This window comes from Gopherus flavomarginatus, chromosome 6, assembly GCF_025201925.1.
Source record: "Gopherus flavomarginatus isolate rGopFla2 chromosome 6, rGopFla2.mat.asm, whole genome shotgun sequence".
Taxonomy (NCBI): Eukaryota; Metazoa; Chordata; order Testudines; family Testudinidae; genus Gopherus; species Gopherus flavomarginatus.
This window is the reverse complement of record NC_066622.1, coordinates 120571989-120596785: the sequence shown is the minus strand read 5'-3', so window position 1 is coordinate 120596785 and position 24797 is coordinate 120571989. Positions and strand designations below refer to the sequence as shown.

The following is a 24797-nucleotide window of genomic DNA, read 5'->3' as shown; positions in this document are numbered from 1 at the left end:
ATATGGAGAATTAAATAATATAAATGCAAAAACTACATTTCAGTGCTACAAACAGTTATTTAATTGTGGTATCTTGTGTGGCTACAGGTGTGTAACAACAACGGGAATTGTCACTGCAATCCTGGATGGGCTCCTCCTTTTTGTGATAAATCAGGTTATGGTGGCAGTATTGACAGTGGTCCAACTCATATAGGTAGGATGCTGAAGCTCTTTCAGTTTGACTGTAATGTCTGATAAAATAAACTACTACTTACTTTTATCTCATTTTTATTTATATTATGGTAGCACATAAGAGCCCCAGCCATGAGCCAGGACCCCAGAGGATGGACAAAATCCTCTGCTGGCTTAACTCCACTGACTTAAAGAGAGTTATATACAGTGTCGTTATAGCTGTGCCAGTGCCAGGATATTAAAGAGACATGGTGGGATTTAGTCCTGCCCACTATCTGGCCCAACACTTATATTGTGTAAGCTTGTACTACAAAACAAATCTGATATTTTTTTCTTAAAAAATACTATAATTATTTAGAAATCATTATTTTTATAAAAGCACAAAAATAAATGTATTATAACAAAAATAAATATAAATCTGTTTACATCACAAAAGTTCAGGTTGATTACAGCTGTGGGCTGAACCCTGTGCTCCTTATTCACTTAAAGAATTGGTAGGCTCATGCTTGTGAATAAAGTGTTCAGGATTTGATCCACCCATCTCTGTAAATTTAGGAAATCCTGATAAGCAGAATAGGCCAAATCCTGCTTTCTTTTTATATATATACCATAGAACATGTTACACACTATTTTATAAAAAACTAATTGATCCATAACTTTATAAAAAAACCTTTTATCTGTTATTGAATTCTTATTTTGAAAAGAAAAACAACCTACTATTAATTTGTCAGTGTGCTGAAGAAAATATGTTGAATCACAGAAATAATGAAAATTAGGGATGTGCAGGCAAATAATTTTTTTTTTTAAGTGAAATTGTGTTTGTCAGTTTCAGGGATCTTGAAAAAATAGACATTATGGAAAAAGACAGAAAAGTTATGCATCTGATGAAGTGGGCTGTAGCCCACGAAAACTTATGCTCAAATAAATTTGTTAGTCTCTAAGGTGCCACAAGTACTCCTGTTCTTTTTTTAAAAGTTAGCTTGTTACTTTCATCTCTTAAAAAAAAAACAAAAAACAAGCAACCTCTGATCTTGGTGCCAAATCCTGCTTGTCTGATTTATACTATTAGTTACATTGACTTCATTGGAGCTACTAATGTGTGTACACTGATCAGAATTTTATCTGTAATTACTTAAAGGTTTTAGCATTCGCAGCAAGGAGGTTCATATAGCAGCAAAATGTTTGCCTAATAAAGTAAAACAAGATGATTAGCTCATGCTGTTTGCATTTCTTTTCCCTAGATACATCACTTAGAGATGGCTTGCTTGTGTTTTTCCTGCTTGTGCTTCCAGTGTTGATTGCAATCGTGATAGCAGTTATCAAGAGAGATGCAATAAAGAGAAGGTTTTGCCGGAAAAGTAGAAGACGATACAGGTATCAAAAATTTATTTTCTTCACAACCAATGTCATTCTTGTCACAATAGGGTATTTCATCACTTGATATATCATGTTCTAATGCTACTCAGAGCAGGTCTTAATGTCACCAAGTATTATAAAGCAGACCCCTCTGGAGGCTTTGTCTGTACTAGGGCTCCCACCACTTTTACCACCAGTGGAATTACTCTGGTATTATCAACAGTAGGAAATAGTTGTCAGAATACTCAGTCTAACCACATCCTGTGCATGCGCAGGGCACCATTTAAATCACTGTGCAGGCAGACACATTATCAGGTGCAGTATTGGAATGTTCTTTTTTTTAAATTAATCCTTTTCTGTGGGAAACAAATTATGCAGAAAACCCTAAAACCCTAAAATTGTGATATATATATGAAAATCCACACTTGTAAATTCTGTATCTCCAAAATAAAGATTAAAAAGAAAAGAAAAACGCTGGGCCAGAAGTTGCCCTAAATTATGCTCATGTAGTTCCACACATTTTGCCTCCTGATGCATTTGTGTTTTTCTCAGGCAGCAAAGTTTGTGGCTATACAGGAACCTTTTTGTTTTAATTAAACTGTCCAGTTCCTTTCCTCTACTCACTTCTCAGTATTCTTTTCTAATATATATTGTATTCATTTATTGTCATATTTGTATTAAGTAGCACCTGGAGGCGCCTGTGGTACTAAGCTTTGTATAAATATATACCAGGAGATAATCCCTGCCCTAAAGATTTTACAGTCAAAATAGACAATTCAGATAAAGAGGGGTAGGGGAAATAGAGACACAGAGAAGTAAATGACTTGTCCAAAGTCATACAGTGATAGAACCAGACAAAGAACCCTGGTCTGCAAACCCCTGACCAGTGCCCTAGCCACTGGGCCACACTGCTGCTTAAATTTAATTAAGCTAGATTTATAGTAATTTTTCTGATTATGTGAATTTTATTCTAGGGACAACAATACACAGCAACCAAAGCAAAATAACGGACCAAACCAGAATAACGCTATAAATAATCAGGTAAGACAATGTTAGATCATACTGTCTCCTGTTGAATAAATTTCACTGATTACTAAGTTACAATACTTTAGAAATCATGATGCATTTTTAGACTTCTGTATGGTATAACTTTATGATATAATAGATTTGAGACGTGCGAATATCACAGGGCATTTGAAGGGATTTATACTATTTTAGAGAGGATTTAGGCCTATTTTATTTTTGTTTGGGTTAGGGTGAGAGATTCTATCACTCACTGGCCTCATCATCCTCCTTTCAGCAAAGGGAAGCTGGGAAACACTCAGCAGTGCTCTTAGTACTGACCAGAGGTGCTTCCTTCCCACAGGAACTGAACATCAGTCTGAAGAGTTCTTTGCTAGCCCAGATAATGTTGGACCTAAACTGTGAGCCACGTACAGCAATTGCCAAGCCAGCCCATAGGTCCATTTATAGCAAAAATAAATAAGAAATGCTAAGAGAATATGAAGAATTTGCAGAGAAAATGGAAAAAAAAAACCTCTGAAACTTTGATGGATTTTAAAATTAGGGAATAAAGCAAAATAGTAGAAGTGTGACCTTGCTAAAGAAACCTCTTTAAAAATAAACTAAATTAATAGGAAAGCATGTTTGGAACACACAGTTTTGTTTTCTCCTTCCCATCTCCCTGGCACACTATCCATTTAAAAAAAAATCAGCTGGTGTCATTTTGAAATGTTTGTGTTGTTTTATAGTTGTGATGTTGAGGACTTGCCCCTAATGCCTTTAAGTTTTGTGTCTGCTGTCTTCAGCGTTTTCCCCACATCCCTTTCTATTTTTTTCTTTATTCTTGCTTTTTCTCTTTTCTCTCATTCTAATTTCTCTTCCCTTTTTCCATGTTTAGTTCTCTCACCATTTAATAGTAAATTGTTTATAGAGCTTTGCAAATGTTAACTTATTACTTCTCATTACGCTCCAGTGCACTATTTAAGTAAATGTAATCCCATTTTACAAATAGAGAAACTGAACCATGGAGAGGGTTAAGTAATTTGCCCAGCATCACTCAAGAAATCTGGGGTAGATGTCAGAATAAAACGCAGATTTCCTGGCTCCCAGTCCTGTGGTCACGCCACAGGCCCTACTCCTCATACTTCTCACACAAAGGCTTTTCATTTCCCATACATTCTTCCACTGCCCTTTCTGAAATTATAATTTTTTCAAAGTGCCTTGGGGATGAGCAGATAACCTGGCCCCGACATATTTTCCCTGTAGATTAGCATGAAAATTGCAGACTGCTATTTTCTAATGGCAATTGCTACACACTCAGTCATAAAAGAATAGTTTGTAGAGGAGAAAAAAGTTTTGGAGCTGAAGCACAGTAGATCTGGCTCCTATTCCCAGCAGTGCCACAATCTTTGTGTGAGAGCCTGGGCCTCAGTTGTCTCATCTGTATAATAGTGATGATAATGCTTTCCTACCTCACCAGGAAATTGTGAGGTTTGATAAATTATTTGCAAACTGCTTTGATATCCTTAGATACTTCTACATAAATTCAAAGTATTATTAAATCCTAAACTCTTAAATCTGAAAAGGATTTGGCATAGTTTTTGAGGTATTTTGTCAAAAAATGGTATTGACAAGTATTCTGCTATTTTTGACAAATGTGTATAGTGTTCTCAGTTAAAGATCTACAATAGTATATTTATAATTTTATTTATTTATTAATAATTAGCCACATCTTTTTTTTCAAAGATATGTCTAGTGTTAATGGTTTTTTTTGTAACTTATTTTTATTTCATACCTGTTGCTCTCTTTTTCAGCCTGCAGCAACAAATTCTGGAATTTTTACAATATCGCATTTTCCTGCTCCAAGGTTTGTAATTTTAAAATATTTTACTGTATTTAAAAAAAAAGTGTTCATTGCATTATCATCGCAAACAAAGGGCGTAAAGTGGCTAGTAAATCCGGCACACTCTTAGTTCTTTTCTCTGGTGTTTTTTGTACAGTGTTTTGTACATTGTAAAATAGGCAATATTTACAGTGTTTATATATTTGCAGAGAAGTTTTCAAAAATCTTTTCTTGTCATCATTCTGAAGTCACACAATACTATTAAGATGGTCCTGATATTCGTGAGACATTTTTCTTCATTAAGAAGCAAATCCAGCCTGCTGCCAAGGATGCATAGATAACAGCATCAATGTTTCTGTTATACAAGGTGGGGGACTGATGACATGGGACCATATAAGGAATGTGCATCTCCTGGACTGTGCCACATGCAGCTCCCTGTGATCTTCCTATAATGGAACACTAAACCGTATTATACTGTTCCACTGCTAGGTGGCACTGTTCATAAAAGATCTTATTTAAATAAATCTCAGCCATACTTGTCAGAGCATTAAAGGATCTCGTGATGAATGTATCTGGTATGTATTAGCAAGCTCTGTAGTCAGTCCATATCTAGTACAGGAACATGACACTTCCTGCATAGCAAAATACAGACTGGAGTGTTCAGAAGATCCCCTGACTCAAGGATCCTCACAGAGGAAAGGGGACACGTAAGTGCATGCTGCAGAGGTTACTCAAGCCATTGGAGTGCCAGCTGAACATTTCTGTGCCCTGGAATGAAAGTGGGAATGAAAGTGGGAAGTGCATCTGGTATGTGCCCAGCCCAGCTACCTGGGCCATCCTACTGGTATTTCCATCAGCCTCCTTCTCTGAGTGGTCTTAAATGACTGACTCATCACATCAATGCATTCTTTAGCAGTTTGGGTAGTTACAAAACATTTCTGTTACTGATACTTATTCCTTAATACCTTACTGTGTTATAGCAGTCCTTGAGGATGTCATCAAAGAATTGTCAACCAGAGTTTTCTGTAATTGCGGGAATTGTTTGCTCGACACTAAATGCATGTGGATGTACAAATTCCCTTGCAAGTTGTAATTTGTTTAAATGCCTTACAAACCAAACTAAATGCTGCAGACTGATAATTGTAGTAGGTGTCTGATATTAGCCTTATGAAAGATGAAATCATATGCAGCTACCTCAGCATTCAGACTAGTCGTGCAAAAATAAATAGAGTTCTTGAGAAAAGAAAGGAGCAACTGCTTTTTAAAAAGTATTTGAGGTAATACTGAATGGGGTGGGAATGCTGAAGCAGTACTGTTTAAAAACCTCTCAAAACAGTTCCTCTTCCATCTTTACTGTATCAGTATATTAATACCTTCATTGGTGCTAATTGCTTTTTACTGTTTTTTGCAGTAGAGAATTATGAAATATTGTTGCACGTTCAGCCTTCTATCAGTCATAAATGCTGCCATTGACAACCTCTTCGGAATGAGACTGTACATGGCGGCATCATTGTGGAGAAAAATGTACCATCACATTTTCTGAAATTTCCAGTAGAAAGTTGGTCCTGAAAGGACACACAATTCCAGAAAAGCAAATGTTAATAACTAGAATGTGGGGCCTGCTTCCACTGAAGTTAAAAGGATTGATTCCATATCTAAGCTCAAGATACTCCAACCTTTTGGATGGATTATCACTTATAGCAGACAAAGTGGACTTAGTACTTCAGAAACCAAGATGCAATCAGAGATCTTAGATCTGAAGTATTTCTGTGTGCCTATATAGCCACTCTTATATTTTGTTGGTCTTTTCTATTTAGATGGTAAGCTTTTTGGGACATAGACTGTCTCTTATTATGTGTGTGTGCAGTGTCTAGCACAATGGGGCTGCGATCACACAAAGCCTGTAAGTGCTACTATAATATTAATAGTAAATAATTACTAACATTCAAAATATTTTAAAACGAGAGATTGAACACTTTTGTTAACAGGCACTTGAGAAATAACGTGGCTAGGTAGATTTCCTGATACTAATGATCTTTGTCAGCTCCTGAAATATGGTATCAAACATGCACTAAAAGTATTTTTCACTCTTTAGGCAGCCAGTACAAAGTCACTTTCCTGCAGCTCCTTCAAGATCTCGTCAACGACCACCTGTCCCACCTAGACCTGTTGTCTGAAAGCCATTTTTAGGAGTCTTCACAAATTCGGACAAATGCCTTGAGTAAACTGGAAAAAAATGTGGAAAAGGTAAATTAATGAAGTATTTTAGAATTGTTAATTTTTTCTTTATTATATGAAAGTGTCAATCTTGCAGTCCTAAGAGTCAGAACTACCTTTGAAACATAATAGACTGTTTCATCGGAAAAGGCATGATACTGAGGGGTGATGAACACCTACCATTCAACTTCAGTGGAAGTTACAGGTACTCAGCTCCTCCCAGGCCTTTTTTATTAGAAGACATAAGAGCCCAACTCTTGTTGGCCTACAACCTACAATATATACAAATAATCATTTCTTCCACAACCTAGACTTCTTTGAGGCACAGCACAAAACTAGCAGCCAGGGAGAGGGGAGTTTAAGATAAATTTCACTCACCTTCCTATCCTAGGTTTCTCTGAGGCTCTTGTGTAACTCAGGCAGCTTTGGAGGCCTAAGTTATGACAACCTCACTGGGCTGTCTGGTGGGAAGCAGCACTGCCTGGCATCTCTGCAGGACCACTGTGCTGGAGCCCTACCTCATCACTCTCTTATGCTAGAGTGTGTGAAGAGATCCTTGGGAGGCAGCATTACGGCTGTCTTCTGAGTGCCTCCAGAACCAAGGCTTTTAGGGCTGTTTTATGCCACTTCAGCCCTTTTACACTGCTGGAGCAGTGGTGACAACTTATTAGCAATATTACATTTAAACTCAACTATTACAAATAAAAGAATTCTGATGAAGAGAATATAATGAAGGAATCTCTTTAAAAATTAATCTGAGTATAAATAATGAATGTAGCCTCAGCAAAAAATTTTTCTTTATTATACATAGCCTTGAGTACTACCTTATTTACAATACATATCAGGGAAATGACTAGCTGCTTAACTACATATTAAATGTTTACTGGTAATTACAATATGAGATTTCTAGGAATACTTTCAGCTCTGAAATGAAAAGATTATGGTCTTGTAATTCTAAATGTGATACTATCAGCAAGGAGTATTCATTTAAAAGAAAACAACTTTAAAATTTCAGAGTTTGGCAAAACGGACAACTAATGAATGAGGGCATGGGGAATCTATTACATATATCCAGGGTGAACACACAGTTGAAAAAGAGAAAATGTTTAAAGTGATTCAAAGTGATAGGAATGATAAAATAAAATTAACCAAAGGACACTTCAGGCTGAATATCAGGAAGATTTCTCAGTTGTGGGCCATATCCCTCCCTCCTGAGTCTGTGTGAGACACCTAAGGTGAAGGAAAACTCGGTAAGAACTGTTTGTTCGGTTCTTCTCAGAGGAATTTCCAATAAGGCTGGTGGGGAAACAATGTACATTTCTCTGATCCCTTCCCCCTCCCAACATGGGTCTCATTGCTACCTGATCTGCTTTCTGTGCTCACTCACCCCTCCCTAGAGAAGTGAGCACTATAGCAAAGACACTCTTTCACATAGAATGGTGAGATCTATGATTGGTGGGCCAGCTTCATGTGTGAATCTTGGGGGCATAAACTAACATCCTAAAATCTATTACATTATGGAATAGTCCCAAAGGAACAGTGGAAACCCCTCTATTGCCATTTTACAATTGAACCAGACAATGAAACAGAAAATACAGTAGAAAAACAAAACTCAGCACTGACAAGGAGATGGATTAGATGACCTAATAAGTCTCTTCCATTTGTAATTTCTTAGTCTGTGGAAGGCAAGTATTATTTTTAGTTATATTAAATATGTGCCCTTTGTTAACCTATTGCTTATTGTTTTAATAGTAATAGTACTACATGCTGGCAACATCTTAGCACAAGTTGTTAATGTTAGCATATTTAATAGTACCTTTATTTTTTGAATGTAAGAAATATAAAACTTGACGTCAATTTTGTACTCTAGTAGCGTATACATCAGGAATCAGTAAATCATTTGCACTGGTACTTCTGAGAGGGAAAAAAATGTTTACTGAAAACTAGCATTGAAATGTATTTCAAACTAAGTCTGGATAAAAAATAATCGTTTATTATTGGTTGTAATAGCATTCACACATCTAATTTATTAAGGAAATACTATCCAGTGTTTCAAGGAGCATTTTGTTATTCTCACCTTGTTAAGGGAATTGACTCAAGCAATTCCCTCTGCATAGAGTCAGAATGTATCTCTTAGAATTTCAGTCACTCCCATATTAAACATAAATAAAAATGTATCCTATTATCCATGTACATTAATAAAATAGTGTATGAAGTAAAATAGAAGTACACTTTTAAAATCACAGAAGGAAATGTTTGTTCCTGGTTTTGTTTTAAAAGTATTAAAGTTATGTGAAAGTGTGGTTTTTCTGTCAAAGTACCTAAGGATGCACATTTTGCATGTATAAAATCACTATATATGGGCTCAAACCAAAATCCTTTACCCAAAGACTACAAATGTATTGTTCAAGATACTGTCTGTAGTACTGACAGAAGAATTTTTCTCTACAACATCTTATTTTAAGTGCTTGACTATTGTAAATCAATACTTGTGAAACATGTAACATTAAAAAGGAAAAATATTTACATATCTATCATTTTCTGAGTATATGTAGGTATGTTTTTTTAAATGGGCAAATATATTCTGATTGCAACAGCTTCTGGAAAATGAATTAATGGGAAGATAATTTATTTAAGAGAGCATTTGTTTGAAAATATGTCTCCAAGATGTATAATAATATTTCACAGAAATTATTTTTTTACTGAAGTGGTTAAGAAAAAGGTGCAGTAAGGTGACCACTACTGCCATCTACCTGCAGTAATTAACAAATGCAATAAATGACTTTGGTCTTAACCCACTCAATTTAGGAGATTCCCTATGTCCTAATAAGGAAAGGACGGAAACTACTCGAGATAGTTAAGTCCCAGGCAGACTGCAAAGAACTATAAAAGGATCTCCCAAAACTGGGTGACAGGGCTACAAAATGGCAGATGAAATTCAGTGCTGATAAATGCAAAGTAATGCACATTGGAAAACATAATCCCAACTATACATATAAAATGATGGGGTCTAAAGTAGCTGTTACCACTCAAGAAAGATCTTAGGAGTCATTGTGAATAGTTCTCTGAAAACATCCACTCAATGTGCTGCAGCAGTCAAAAAGGCAAACAGAATGTTGGGAATCGATAAGGGATAGGTAATAAGATAGAAAATATCATATTGCCTCTATATAAATCCATGGTATGCCCACTTCTTGAATACTGCGTGCCCCATCTCAAAAAAGATATATTGGAATTGAAAAAGGTTCACAAAAGGGCAACAAAAATGATTAGGGGTATGGAATGGCTCCCATATGTGGAGAGATTAATAAGACTGGGACTTTTCAGCTTGGAAAAGAGACTAAAGGGGGATATGATAAAGGTCTATAAAATTATGACTGGTGTGGAGAAAGTAAATAAGGAAGTGTTATTTACTCTTTCTCATAACACACAAACTAAGGTGAAAACTAAAATGAAATTAATAGGCAGCAGGTTTAAAACAAAAGGAAGTATTTCTTCATACAACAAAGTCAACCTGTGGAACTCCTTGCCAGAAGATGTTGTGAAGGCCATGGTTATAACAGGGTTCAAAAAAGAACTAGATAAATTCGTGGAGGATAGATCCATCAATGGCTATTGGCCAGGATGGGCAGGGATGGTATCCCTAGCTCTGTTTGCCAGAAACTGGGAATGGATCTCTTGATGATTACCTGTTCTGTTCATTCCCTCTGGGGCACCTGGCATTGGCCATTGTCAGAAGACAGGATGCTGGGCTGAATGAATCTTTGGTCCGACCCAATATGGCCATTCTTATGTTAACTTCAATCAAGTTATAATGTAAACTAGAGAACACCTGAAGACATTTAACTCATTTTTTTGGAGACTGACTAGATCTCAAGTTTTAAAAACATATGGACAATCATTTTCCGTGCTTACAAAAATACCATCAGTGAAAATATTGTGCTTGGTATTTTGTAGACATAGTAACATGATATGCATCTGTAGAGGCTGCATAGTGAGTCAATTGGACTAAGCACAGGAGGGCGAATCAGGTCTGGTCAGTTTTAATTTTGGCTCTGCAGACATTTTGGGGTCTTAACCAAGGGCCGAGATCCTGCAAGCTGATCTGACTAACACAGTCACCTACACAGGTGGCACTCCATATCTGTGCAGCTCTCCATCAACACAGCTAAGCTTGCAGGTCGGGATCCATGTCAGGTAAGGCAAAACCCGCTCTCAGTCCAGTAAGTAGCCTCAGTCACTTCAGGGAGTCTACAAAGGTTAATCTGCAGTGTGGCTCTCTCAGTACTTGGTTTCAACCCCCTTTGGCTTATCATAACAGTTTCACCAGGGTGTTCTGAGAATTAGTATTTCTAAGGGCATGGCTACACTTGCAGATGTAGAGCGCTTTGAGTTAAACCAGCATTCGTAGAGCGCAGTAGGGAAAGCGCTGCAATCTGTGCACGCTGATAGCTGCAAGCGCACTGGCACGGCCACATTAGCAGCTCTTGGAACAGCCACAGAGAGCAGTGCATTGTGGTAGCTATCCTAGCATGCAAGTGGCTGCACCGTACTTTTCAAATGACGGGAGTGGGGTGGAGCATGACAGGGAGTGTGTTGTATGTTGGGGGAGAGAGAGTGGGCTTTTTGGGGGGCTGAGAGCATGTCAGCATGCTGTCTTGTAAGTTCAGACAGCAACAGACCCCCTAGTCCCCCCACCTCTCTCTCACACAGCATTCCACTGTAATGGTTGCTTTGTCTCAGAGCATATAAGCAGCCAGCTGTCAAAAACATAGCTTTCAAAGGGCATATCAGCATGCCTGCAGTGATTCCAAAACAATGACGAGAGTGGCCACTTGATTTAAGGGGATTATGGGACATTTCTGGAGGCTGATCAGAGTAATGCAACCCCTCAATTCACACTGACACCTGGGCGTTTCAGCCAATGTGCACCAAGCATTAATCTTCTTACTGAAGTGGAGTGCCAGGAGCGGTTTAACCCCGGAATCAGCGTGCTCTGTGTGCCTTGCCAGTGTGGATGGGTAGTGACCTAGGGCACGCAGGGCTGCTTTAATGTGTGCCAACACACAAGTGTAGCCAAGCCCCAAAGCACTGTGAGCTGTGAAAGTAGGACATCATACGGATGAAAAATCCAACAGCAGCCAGTGCTGGGAGATGGGGTAACCCACAATGCGAGGCTGGCCCACCCCTCCCGCGCCGGGCAGAAGGGAACGATAGCCCCGGGGCTGCCCCTCTGGCGGGGGCGTTTCACCGCCGTTCTTCTCTCGCGGCTATGAACGGGGCTCTGGCGGAGAACCCCGCACAGTCCCAGCGCCTGCCCGCGCACAGGGCGCAGCAGCCTCCGGAGCGTCTACACGAGAATAACAATGGGTCCGGCCTCCGCACACGGGACACTAAACTGACAATACTGCGCACGTGCATCTAGGCAAGAGGGCTGCGAGCGCGCATGCGTGTTTTTCAAAGGGCGGAGCGCCAGGCGCTGACAACGGCACGCGAAAGGGGCGCCATGTCTGCTGTACGCGGGTGCCCGCAGGCGCGCTCCTCCGAGTCTTCGCCTCCCGACTCGATGGAAACTGCCGGGTTCCGGCGGCTGGGCGTGTGCGTCTTGTGCGGGCTGCCGGCGGCGGGTAAATCCACGCTGGCGCGCGCACTGCACCACATCCTACGGCGGCGCGAGGGCCCTGGCTGGGACTGTGCCCTCGTGACCTACGATGACCTCATTCCGCAGGAGGCCTTCAGCCAACCAGAGACAGAAGCGGGGCTCGTAGCACAACAGCCATTGGTCAGTACAGATTTTCCGCTTCCTATTGGTTAGCATAGATAGACACCCTCCGCTTTATTGGCCAGCTGCACTGACAGCGGGAAACTGACCGCCCCCCGCTCTTCGGGCTGGGTGTGCTCTCCCTTTGCTTTGCCCATGGCAGCTGTATCCCTGTCACTGCCCCTCCCCAGTGCTGAGGGCAGGGCTGTCCCCTTCCCCCCATGGCAGCTGTATCCCTGTCACTGCCCCTCCCCAGTGCTGAGGGCAGGGCTGTCCCCTCCCCCCATGGCAGCTGTATCCCTGTCACTGCCCCTCCCCAGTGCTGAAGGCGGGGCTGTCCCCTCCCCTCTCCCTCCCTTGGCAGCTGTATCCCTGTCACTGCCCCTCCCCAGTGCTGAGGGCAGGGCTGTCCCCTCCCCCCATGGCAGCTGTATCCCTGTCACTGCCCCTCCCCAGTGCTGAAGGCAGGGCTGTCCCCTCCCCTCCTCCCTCCCTTGGCAGCTGTATCCCTGTCACTGCCCCTCCCCAGTGCTGAGGGCAGGGCTGTCCCCTTCCCCCCATGGCAGCTGTACCCTGTCAGTGCCCCTCCCCAGTGCTGAGGGCAGGGCTGTCCCCTCCCCCCATGGCAGCTGTATCCCTGTCACTGCCCCTCCCCAGTGCTGAGGGCAGGGCTGTCCCCTTCCCCCCATGGCAGCTGTAGCCCTGTCACTGCCCCTCCCCAGTGCTGAAGGCGGGGCTGTCCCCTCTCCTCCTCCCTCCCTTGGCAGCTGTATCCCTGTCACTGCCCCTCCCCAGTGCTGAGGGCAGGGCTGTCCCCTCCCCCCATGGCAGCTGTATCCCTGTCACTGCCCCTCCCCAGTGCTGAAGGCGGGGCTGTCCCCTCTCCTCCTCCCTCCCTTGGCAGCTGTATCCCTGTCACTGCCCCTCCCCAGTGCTGAGGGCAGGGCTGTCCCCTCCCCCCATGGCAGCTGTATCCCTGTCACTGCCCCCCACCTAGGGCCGGTGCAACTATTTAGGCGACGTAGGCGATCGCCCAGGGCACTGCCATTTCGGCGGGGGAGGGGGTGCCATTTTCTTCGGCAGCAACCTCGACAGCCAGATCTTTGGCCGCCCCAGTCGCTGCCAGCATTTAGGGAGGGATTTGGGGCAGGGGAGCGTGGGGAGGGCCGCCTGCAGCAAGTAAGGGGGGGCACGCAGGGGATCTCCCCACCCCAGATCACCCCTGCTGCAAGCCTGGGAGGTGAGAGAAGGGAAGCGGCCACAGCGTGCTCGGGGAGGAGTCAGGGCAGGGGTGAGCTGGGGTGGGGGCGGGGGTGCCTCAGGGTGGGGGAGCAAGTTGCTGTGGCGGGGGGGCGCCTCAGGGCAGGTGCGCGGGGGGCGCAGGGTGGAAGTTTCGCCTAGGGCGCAGAACATCCTTGCACCGGCCCTGCCCCTACCCCATGCTGAAGGCAGGGCTGTCCCCTCCCCCCCATGGCAGCTGTATCCCGGGCACTGCCCCTCCCCAGTGCTGAGGGCAGGGCTGTCCTCTCCCTCCCTCCATGGCAGCTGTATCCCTGTCAGTGCCCCTCCCCAATGCTGAGGGCAGGGCTGTCCCCTCCCCCCATGGCAGCTGTATCCCTGTCAGTGCCCCTCCCCAGTGCTGAAGGCAGGGCTGTCCCCTCTCCTCCTTCCCCCCATGGCAGCTGTATCCCTGTCACTGCCACTCCCCGGTGCTGAGGGCAGGGCTGTCCCCTCTCCTCCTCCCTCCCTTGGCAGCTGTATCCCTGTCACTGCCACTCCCCAGTGCTGAAGGCAGGGCTGTCCCCTCTCCTCCTTCCCCCCATGGCAGCTGTATCCCTGTCACTGCCACTCCCCAGTGCTGAAGGCAGGGCTGTCCCCTCTCCTCCTTCCCCCCATGGCAGCTGTATCCCTGTCACTGCCCCTCCCCAGCGCTGAGGGCAGGGCTGTCCTCTCCCCTCTCCCTCCGTTGGCAGCTGTATCCCTGTCACTGCTCCTCCCCAGTGCTGAAGGCAAGGCTGCCTCCCTCTCACCCAATGCAGACTGTATCCCAGGCACTGCTTCTGTAGTGCTTAAGGCAGTTTTATTTTCAACCTACAAGTGTCCCTTCTTCTTCCTCAGAGGGCCACGTGCTCTTCCTGATACCTCTGGTATCTCTGATAGCTCAACATGGGTAACACACACACCAGGCCATTGTTTCTGTTCCCGTCCTGTGCTGACCACAGAGCCCTCTCACAGCTGAGGGGGAATGTGACCCAAGGGCAGAGCTTTAAAAAGTGGTGCTACTCTCCCCCAGCCAAGGCCAAATCTTGAGAGAGGCTAAGCATATGCAATTTATATTAAAATCAAAGGACATTGTGAGCACTCAGGAAAGGCAACAGCCTGTTACCGTCTCCTCCTTCAGGTCTTCCCTTCTGACCCATTTCTTGCATTTCCATTCTGTTTTGCCTCTCTTTCTGCATTTCTCTGCAGAGTACGTCCGTACCCAACTGCTATGGGAGGGAGCAATAATCAAATACTTTAGTCACAGAGGTACCACAATTGTCCCTGCCCAGCAGCTCTCATTTTAGCCAAGTGTTTTTTTCCTAAACACAAGAGCAAAGACAGAGGTAGTGTCAAAATTCTAGCCTAACTTCACTCCCGGGTCTAAATATTGCGGTATGAGCCAGTGTTAAATCTACTGCCATATCTAAATATGAGTGAATTAAAGACAGCAACAAGAGGCCTCCTTCCTTTAAGTACATGAGAATGTTGCCATACAAGTAGATATGGTCCCAAGTTATCTCGCTGAAGAGCTTGTATCCAAACTGAAATAGACATAATACCTGACACTGCATACAGTTCAAGCACAAAGACATGAAAATGTGTGAGACGATCAACCTTTGGGCACTGATTTAGCAGAACAGTTAAGCACATGCTTAAATCATTATTAAGAAAACACACGTTAGCATATGCCTGATGCTAAACACGTGTTCAAGTGCTGTGCTGAATCAGGGGCCTTTGCCACAAAGGTGGGCATGAGGGAGGAAAGTTAGGTAGGCTTATATGGAATTGGAAGGCTATGGTGTGGGTAGTAGGCAGCATGAAAGAAAGTGGAAAGCTGAAGAAAAAAAGAGTCACAAGAACAGTCATAAGGAAGAACAGGAAGGAACATGGGAAGCATAGAGGGAGGGAGTTAGTATTTGTTAAATTAAACATTAATATTAAATGTGAAATATTTTGTTTTTTTTTCATAGCTGTCTCGCTGGAAATTGTACCGACATGAACTGTTAGTGTACCTTGAACACTTCTTACAGGCTCTTATTAATGGAGATCATTTGTGTGCTCCAACAAACAGAACTGAAGCGACATGGAAAAGTTTTGTTTCCTGTTTCAAAGAACAAGGATTAATCTCTTCAGAAATACATGATGCCAAATCTTGTCATTACTTAATAAATACAACCACTTCCAGACCATTGTATTTTGTTTTGGATGACAACTTTTATTATCAAAGCATGAGATATGAAGTATACCAGCTAGCTCGCAAATGTAATATTTTTCCCTTTACATGCATCAATTTCATGTTTTATAGCAAAATAATTATTCTGCAGATTCAGTTAACTTTAGCTGCTTAGTCCGTTTTGGAAGATCTTTAATTGTTAAATACATTCTAAATGGCTAAAATATTTAAAAATAAAGCCCAGGCTCTAACTACCGTATATACTCGTTCATTAGCCCATTCGTTTATAAGCCAACCCCCCACCCCAAGATGGTTAGGTAAAAATAGCAAAAACTGTATGATCCTTTCATAAGCCAACCCTATATTTTAGGAGTTGGCAAACTTTGACTCCTCGTCCGTTAGGGTAAGCCTTTAGTGGGCTTAGATGTTTTGCTTACCTGGAACGTTCACAGGCACAGAGCTCCTCAGTTCCCAGTGTCCACGGTTTGCCGTTCCCAGCCAATGGGAGCTGCAGGAAGTGGCATGCCGTTCCTGCAGCTCCCATTTGCTGGGAATGGCGAACCCTGGCCACAGGGAGCTGAGGGATTCCATGCCTGCAGATGCTCCAGGTACAGGAAAGGAATGCTTTATATTTCTGTACTGTGCTGAAAATTCTTTCCCCCTGGTTTTATAAAACATTAATTTGTATTTTTTATTTTACTCCTTTTTTTTGTTTTAAATCAATAGGTTTAAACAGCATTAGTTTTGCTAGCCCTGACATTTGCTGTTAACAAAACAACAATGTATTAGATATTCAATTCAATGATTCCATAGAGTTTAAAATCATCAAATTTTGGTGTAGATCCATTTATAAGCTGACCTCCAGTCACTTTTTTTACCAAAAATATTCGGTTTATGAATGAGTATATATGATAGCTTCTCTGACTGCATTATAGGCAACTTGTGAGTGAGTGAGTGAGTCTAGTTTATGTAAAATTTCTCTATTTCTCACACACATAGTTTTCAGAAAGTATTAGTTTAGCAGTTTAAAATTACTATTTTCTTCAAAGCAAACATTTTGTGAAATTCTTTTAGATTCATTGGGCTTCTGCCAGTTATTTTTAGACTGTCCACTTGAGTCCTGCTTACAGAGGAATTGTCTGAGAAGTCAGCCGTTACCTGATGAGACCATATGTCTAATGGCAAGAAAAACAGAAGTACCAAATCCTGAGAAAAACACATGGGAACAAAATAGCCTAATTCTGAAAAGTGTTGAATGCACTTCAGAAGATAAGTATGTTGTTATATTAAAGTTCTCCTTTATATACTTTGCTTTCATGGAGAGGGAATATGTGCAGTATGTTGTACACACTCTGTAGAGCTATTTCTGGAAACCAGGGAATTGATTTAAATGCATATTGAACACAGAAAATATTTTAAAACTTGAGAGCCTGAGCCAATTTCTGCAGCAGACTTATAAGGATGCTTGTGCCTATTTTTAATAAGGTTCTGCACATGTATGCAAAAAATGCTTCTGCACAGTCTTCTTAAACCAAGTTTTTGTTTGTATTCTTGGGAAAACAGCTTTCTAATGAAGATGTTAACACGCCTTTATTAAGAGCACAGCTAGATGTTAATATTTTAAAAACAATTGTAGTTCTCTGCAGAGTTCTACAGTGAGGATAGTGTTACAAACAAAAGTGAAAGGAATAAGAAGATATCCTTACAAAATTATTTATGTTCATTGATTCTTATTAATTTTCCCAAATCACAATTCTTTAAGATATTTTTTCTCCACAGTGATCTGGGAAGACATTGATGACTCCATAGTTGAGGTCATGTTGAGATTTTCAGTTTAAACAGGGTTTGAGTCTCTTTATTGGGGATGAAAAGCAAGGATCATCATAACCAAAATTACATAACTTCTTATTATGGTTAGAGCCCTACCAACTTCACAGTCCATTTTGGTCAATTTCACGGTCTTAGGATTTAAAAAATCATAAATTTCATTATTTCAGCTATTTAAATCTGAAATGTCATGGTGTTGTAATTGTAGGGATCCTGACCCAAAAAGGAGTTTCGAGAGGGTCGCAATGTTATAGAAGGGGGGATTGTGGTACTGCTACCTTTACTTCTGCACTGCTGCTGCTGGAGGTGCTGCCTTCAGAGAAGGGCAGCTGGGGAGTGGCAGTTGCTGGCTGGGACCCCAACTCAGAAGGAAGAGCCACTGCCAGCACAGAAGTAAGCGTGGCATGGTAGGGTATTGCCACCCACATGGCGGCGGGTATCATAGGCAGGGGGAGGCTGTGCCTCCCAAAACAGCCTGGTGTTGCTCTGCCCATGCTCTGCCTCCAGATTCCCTCCCTGCACTCTGCCTTGGCCTTGGCTGGCTGGGGCTGGCCTGCCTACTTCCCGCAGGGACTCGGGGCAGCTGGCGCTGGGGCCACCCTACCCACCTAGGTGCCTGGAGCTGGGGGCACTGCAGCTGCGCCATCTGGGGCACGGAGGCTGGGGGCCATGCTGGGGGTGTTCTGGGCTTCTGCTCGGGAGGGGACTGGTAAGAAGGGGGAGGACAGGAGGCTCAGGCACAAGGGGAGGGGCCGAGGGCTAGCTACCCCCAATAGCTGGGTGACCGGCTGCCCATGGCCACCCTTACTTCTGTGCTGCTGCTGGCGGGGCACTGCCTTCAGAGCTGGGCACCCAGCCAACAGCTGCCGCTCTCCAGCTGCCCAGCTCAAGGCAGTGCAGAAGTAAGGGTGGCAATACCGTGGCCCTGTGACCTCCCTGCAACTCGCTATTGGGTCAGGACCTCCAATTTGAGAAATGCAGGTCTCCCCTGTGAAATCTGTATCATGTAGGATAAAAGCACACGAAAGACCAGATTTCATGGGGGGGGAGACCAGATTTCATGGTCCGTGACGCATTTTTCATGGCCGTGAATTTGGTAGGGCCCTAATTATAGTACAGATTTGTGGCTGACCTTGCCAACACTTATGCATGTGAATAAATTTATCCATGTGAGAAGTTTCACTGAAGTCAAATAAAGTTAAACACTTGAAACTTTAAATACATATAGGTTTAAATATGATCTCTTGTATAGGATCATTTACATAGATGTAAAGAACAAAGACATCTCAACTAATCAAAAATTATTTATTTCAGAAAACTTATCAAATAAAATGTCAAAAGCTGACATACAACTTTAAATATCAAAACCTGATTTATACAGTTTAATATGTGAAAACCTCTTTACCCTTGCAAATGATTTAATTCATTGTGTGTATTTTGAAAAAGTTTGAGTATTTTGGACCAGAGTTAAGACTGTTGTTAGGAATGAGTATGGTGAGCTTTCAGTTGTCAGTACTGTCATTAACTGAATTTTGGAACTGTGAGAGTAATAGCATATTTATGTAATTTATTTTAAGTGATAGTTGTGATAGTTTCCATAATGTGTATTGTGTATTTGTTGTTGTAATGTTCTTCTTGTCCTCTTATCTTGCATAAGGTTTATATTATTTACTTTGCAACCTTAACTGAGAATCAGCTGTTTAGGGGGGGAGAGGTTTGTGCCATTATTGTATGTTGATTTTACAAAATAAGAGTAACATTGTTTTTTAGTTTGCAGGTGATTAATTTGTTGGTTACTGCTTTGGAAAATCCAGTGAAACAAATTGAGGAAAATATCGAACAAAAGGTAGTACTAATTGTCTTTAAACAAATGCCCTTCTGCAGATCATATTGAAATAATTAATTGTGCCTTTCTAGTTGTGCTCTGTTCACCTTAATGTCTGAAAATGAGAAATTCCTTCCACGGTTCTTGCTTGCAAAAGCCCAGAGAAAAAAAGACTATGTACATAATGAGTTCTTTTTTTTATGAAAAATAGTGACTGTGCTACAAATTCTTAATTAAGTCATCTGGAGTGTATTCTAGCAAGCTTTGAATATGTTCACAGTAATTAAGATAATGCCTCCCAGAACTGACTGACTGCATTGGGAGGGAAATTGTCTGCTGTCACGCTAAAAAGGGGTGGTACAGATTGCTTTCCCCCATACAACTGAGACACTCCATGAGGTAATGCCATGGGGCAGCTCCATGCTACTCCCAACACAAAGCTGTGGCTAAATGCTGTAGTCTGCCCCTGAATAATGAATACTTCAAAATCATTATATTTACATTTTTGAATGCATTTCTACTCTTAAATAGAACTTTCTTTTGGTCTTGGATAGGAAACAGATAGAGCCATTTGTGCAGCTAGTATTCTCCACCAAGCTGATCAGGCTTTCAGACGAATTGTCTCTCAAACAATGAAGGATGTGAGAGGTATGCATGTCATATTCTAATAGTTATTCTCCAGGAGTATATAGTTCAACTGGTGACTAACATAAGGCTGAAACTGTGAAATACTCGTACACTGAAATCGTATAAGATTAGACCCTAGGATCCTGCAAGTAAAACTCATGTGAAACTTTACTCTCATGAGGGATCGCACTGAAGTTAAGTGTTTGCAGGATCTGGCCCTAGGTCTTTGAAATTTAGCAGACATCTCAAGATAAAAACTATAGTTTTATTTTCTTTTAGATAAAAATGTACTTCCAAATGAGATGAAGATTCTGGCAGAAGAACTTAATAAGCTTAAAGCAGAGTTCTTGGAAGATTTGCGACAAGAGAATCATAAAAAAAATCAGTTTTGTCTGCCAAGCAGTGAATTTGTTACAAATGTCATTACTTCATTCCAACAAGCAACAGACAATGTAGTGAAGAAGGTTTTTTTTTTTAAATGAGCACACTGTGTTTTGAGTGCAAGGAATGCCAAAAATGTGATAACTTATTCAGCAGGATGGCTAAAGATATCTGAGGAAGCCACAGCTGCCATATATGGAGGTTAATGTTAATTTATAATTTCATTTTGTGTCACAATGCTATGAAACAAACAAACAAAAAAAACAACTCAGGTGTTTCATTTTTAAGACCAGACCAACAATAGGAAGAAATGAGGTTTGAAGATGAGAGATTTTGGAGCTGTAGTCACCCTAATCGGTGTCTCGTAAAACATCTTTGGTGCAAATCTTTGAACTCCTTCTCTGGCTCCTCCATCCATAATGTTCTTCGTCCTTGCTTCTGTATTTCTTAGATTTCCCATGTATCCATCTCTCTGTTCCTTTCCGATCTCAGATTCCCCAGTTTTCCTTTTTTTTTTTCAATGTCATTTTTCCTTTTCCCATAGAACAAATAATAGAAGCAAAGAATTCTCAAATCTTCCTCCCAATCCTTTGTTCTTCCAAAGTGTTTATAGCTAGGCAACAATGATGTACATAGGTAGAAAAGCTCTGGTCTCAAATGTTGTTTGCTCTCAGTAATTAACCTCCTCCTACATTAATAAAGTCATCATTCCTATTGGGACAGTCAGGGAATCACATGTTGTCATCCTGCATAACAATAGAGTGAATCATAGAATCTGTAAGAAATTATAAATTGTCTTATTTATTAGTCAGTACAAACAGTATTACATTAACTGGTTAATGTCTGCGTGATGCTATTTAATATGTAAAGTGCTAGGTAATATTAATAAAGAGATTGTATTAGGGTATCTTTGTTGTATCCTTTGACTTTTCTCTTCCACAGCTGCTGTTTGTTATAGTAATGTGGAGAACTGATTGCACCTGCTGGGCCTTTCTTTCTAAGCAACACACAGTTAATGTGTATCACATTTGCATGATCTACTCTGCAATATTTGGCAACAGAGATCAAATCAAACCTGCAGCAATGCATCTTCTAGACTTGACACTTGCACTGTGTGGAGACAAAAATGGTATTCTCTTGCTCCCTGAAAAACAGACAGTGTCGGGCTACTTTAGGTAACTGATAATAAAGGCAATAAAATGTTTAATACTAAGCCCAGCAAGATTCAGGTTCTGTAACTAAAAGTTTTCCTGCTGCTTATGCTAGTATAAGTTTTCTCTAGCACTATGCTGCTTATCCACTTGAATTAGAACAGTAATAGAAAAAAAAACTTCGGCTGCAGTTAGAGCACACAACTGGCAGCTGGGAGACTTTTAGTTCTAATCTTTATGCTTTTGGAGCAGGAATTTGAACCTGATTTTTCTACATCCCAGGTAAATGCCCTAACTACCAGATAGGGTAATCAGATGTCCCAATTTTATAGGGACAGTCCCGATATTTGGGGCTTTTTTTTATATGGGCTCCTATTACCCCTCACCCCCGTCCCAATTTTTCACACTTGGTATCTGGTCACCCTACTACCAGGCTACAGAGTCTGTGTCTTTTTCTGGTTCCCCAAATAATTATCTATACAAAATGGAAGAGCTTCAACAGGAGAGATTGACCCACCCCAGTGGTTAGAGCACTCTCCTGGGAGGTGACTTCAGCAAAAGTGCCAGGAATGACCACCTGTACCAGCAAATAGGTAAAAAGCTGGCAGCTTTACAAGACAGTGATCAGTGCAGGGCAGTGTATTAAGAGGCTGAAGAGAAAGTACCGGAAGACCTGGGTTAAGAACCGCACCTTGGGCAACTCACCAGTTGCCCAACAGCAAGCTCATTTTATGATGACTTCTGGATTCTGGGCACTGCACCCAGCATGGAGCCAACTGTGCTTCATGACCACCTGGTCAGCTGGAATGGTGCCCTGTTGACATGAGGAGTGATGGGAACCAGCAGCAGGATCCCAATGAGAAGCGTAAAGTGACTTTTATTGAAACCAGTCAGAGCAGGCTGTGGATCACGATCAATAGCAAATTCTTGGTCCCTATTCAGAAGAGCTGTTTGATTTCCCCATCCCTGGAACAGCCTGCTGCCGAGTCTTCAGCAAAGCCAGTGGAGACAGAAGCTGCCCCAGAGCCCGGTAAGTGTCTGACTCAAATTTACAGTTTATTATTAAAGTCCTGGGAGGGATTTCTGCTCTGAGTAGCAATGCAAAAATTATAAGCGCCAGCTACCAGCATGTGACCTCTAATGATGGATTGTATCCCAGCGCCTTGGCGTTCCCCCTTTTCCTACCCCTCCCCCTCAACACTGAGTTCAAAATGATGACTTGGAATTTCAGACATTCATAGACAGCTGTAAAGATTATTTTAACTAAAGTCACAGTTTGCTAGGGTCATTCTTGTTTTCCTTTCAATAATAATAAATTTGCCACTCTGTGATCACTCCTCCTGGGTCTATGGAGTGTCTTGTAAACAGTGGACTGAGTGTGTATGTGTTTGGGAAACAGTATTCTATCTCCAAATCTAGTCCATTTCAATTAAATGTACTCCATGCAGTCTGAATTATGTCCCCAAAGTATGAATGAGGTGTCAGTTTTTTCCCTGAACTATGCTGGGAACATCTAACTAACATCTAAGTAAGCCATAGATGTTAGCGTGTTTGATGCAGCAAAACAAGATAAGCCATGTGTGAGCTGATGCAGCATCATGTTAATTCCCTCAGGGATTCTGACCCACTCCTGGTAACTCACAGCTGCAAACTTTTCCTGAAGCAGGAACTCCAGATAGTCACATTGTAGGGAAGAGCATATTTTCCAAGCCCCCCTGTGTAGCTGACTAGTCCATTCCACTCACAAATGCGCTGTTCGGTTACTGTACATTTGAATACTTCAGCTGTATACACTGCAGGCTTCCCTTCAGCAGCCTGGAATAAAATCTTCCTTTGCCAAGAACAGTTGTCTTCCAAAATGTGAAAGGCCTGAAATGACAGAAAAAGCCTTTTGCAGCAAGGGTGCTAAACACACCCATTCTCCACCTCCCCCCATATGGCAATTACTTATGAAGTTATTATAAAATAGAAAAAAGGTTATAATTTTAAACTTACCATTGTCTTTGCACTTCTGTAACTGCGATTAACAAGGCTGTTGTCAGAGGTCCATGCGGGGGGAATGGCTCACCTCTGGCTTCACAAAGGTTATGAAGAGTGCAGCAAGCCACAGTAATGCAGAGCGCATTGATGACACTGGCATCCAAATGAGTCTGTAGACACGTCTAACATGATTTTGTCTGCCAAAAGCACATGCAGCCACATTCTACACCTGTTGAGTGTAGTTAAACCTTCCCTTGCCAAAGCAAAAGACGGGATGCAGGGTCCCCCAGAATAACAGTGGGGACAGTAACACCATTTATGTCAATGTCATTGGATGGGAATAGTGTCCCAGCCTATTGATGCTGAATGTAGATTCTCAAGCAGCAAAAAACTCGGGCATCAAGGACTTTTCCAGTACAGCCCACGTTGACATTCATATTGTAGTCCACAAGTACCTGCATAACAATGAAGTAGTACCCTTGGTGGTTTACGCACTCGTGCTCTTGAGGAGGGCAAACTATGAATCCCATCAGTGGGCCCAGCCGAGTTAGGAAACCCCATTCTCTCGAAGCCAGCATTTATCTCCGGAATATCTGTAATGTCTGCCACCCTGAGGTTAACCACATGCCTGATTGCCACCACCAATTTACACACAGTCAACTTTCCTACCCAAAACTGGTTGGCAACAGACCTGTAGCAGTCTGGGGGAATCCAGCTTCCAGACAGTTATCGCAAGGTTGTCGTTTATGCTAGAAGGTGGGGGTAAGCTGCTCACAAAGCTCCAGAAATGTGGCTTGTTTTATGCAAAAGTTCTGGACTCACTGCTGGTCATCCCAGGTCTGCATGACAATCTGGTCCCACCAGTCTGCTTGTGGCCCTGCGCCAGATGTGGCAGTCTACGTAGGGGGCATCAGTCGCTTTGCCAATTATATTGAGCAGCATCTGCCACTGTGAGTCTGCAATAGCAGAGTACTCCTCTCCTGCCTCCTCCTCCTCCTCCTGCTGCAGCTCCATTAGGAAATCCATCAGAGACTTTACAGAAATTGCTGCCAAAATGTCCACCAGCGCCTCATGGATGCTTTGCCAGTTTCCTGACACAGGAGTGGAAGCACAAGCAAGAGTAGTTCATCAAAAGATGCTTATTTCACATTGCTGCCCCCAGGAGCTGGGAGCGCACAGACCAAAATGACTGCTTGGCAGGCTGTGTTGGTGAGCTGTTC

General features: G+C 42.3%; 2 protein-coding genes across 2 annotated transcripts in view; both read left to right on the top strand.

Moving 5' to 3' along the window:
• LOC127053930 (disintegrin and metalloproteinase domain-containing protein 9-like) overlaps nt 1-9103 on the top strand; it is a 37136-nt gene extending 28033 nt beyond the window's left edge. Inside the window, exons 18-22 of the mRNA XM_050959395.1 lie at nt 88-193; nt 1413-1545; nt 2502-2568; nt 4344-4396; nt 6468-9103. Of these exons, the coding sequence (XP_050815352.1) occupies nt 88-193; nt 1413-1545; nt 2502-2568; nt 4344-4396; nt 6468-6549 (441 nt within the window). The 3' untranslated portion in view covers nt 6550-9103. The remainder of the gene's footprint in view (nt 1-87; nt 194-1412; nt 1546-2501; nt 2569-4343; nt 4397-6467) is intronic.
• A 2340-nt stretch (nt 9104-11443) lies between these two features.
• PSTK (phosphoseryl-tRNA kinase) lies at nt 11444-21353 on the top strand. Its single transcript, XM_050959587.1, has 6 exons — nt 11444-12371; nt 15584-15875; nt 16861-17059; nt 19384-19459; nt 19993-20086; nt 20345-21353. Exons 1-6 carry the CDS (start codon nt 12036-12038, stop codon nt 20545-20547), a joined length of 1200 nt encoding a protein of 399 aa, XP_050815544.1. The 5' UTR covers nt 11444-12035; the 3' UTR covers nt 20548-21353.
• Nucleotides 21354-24797: the final 3444 nt, after the last annotated feature.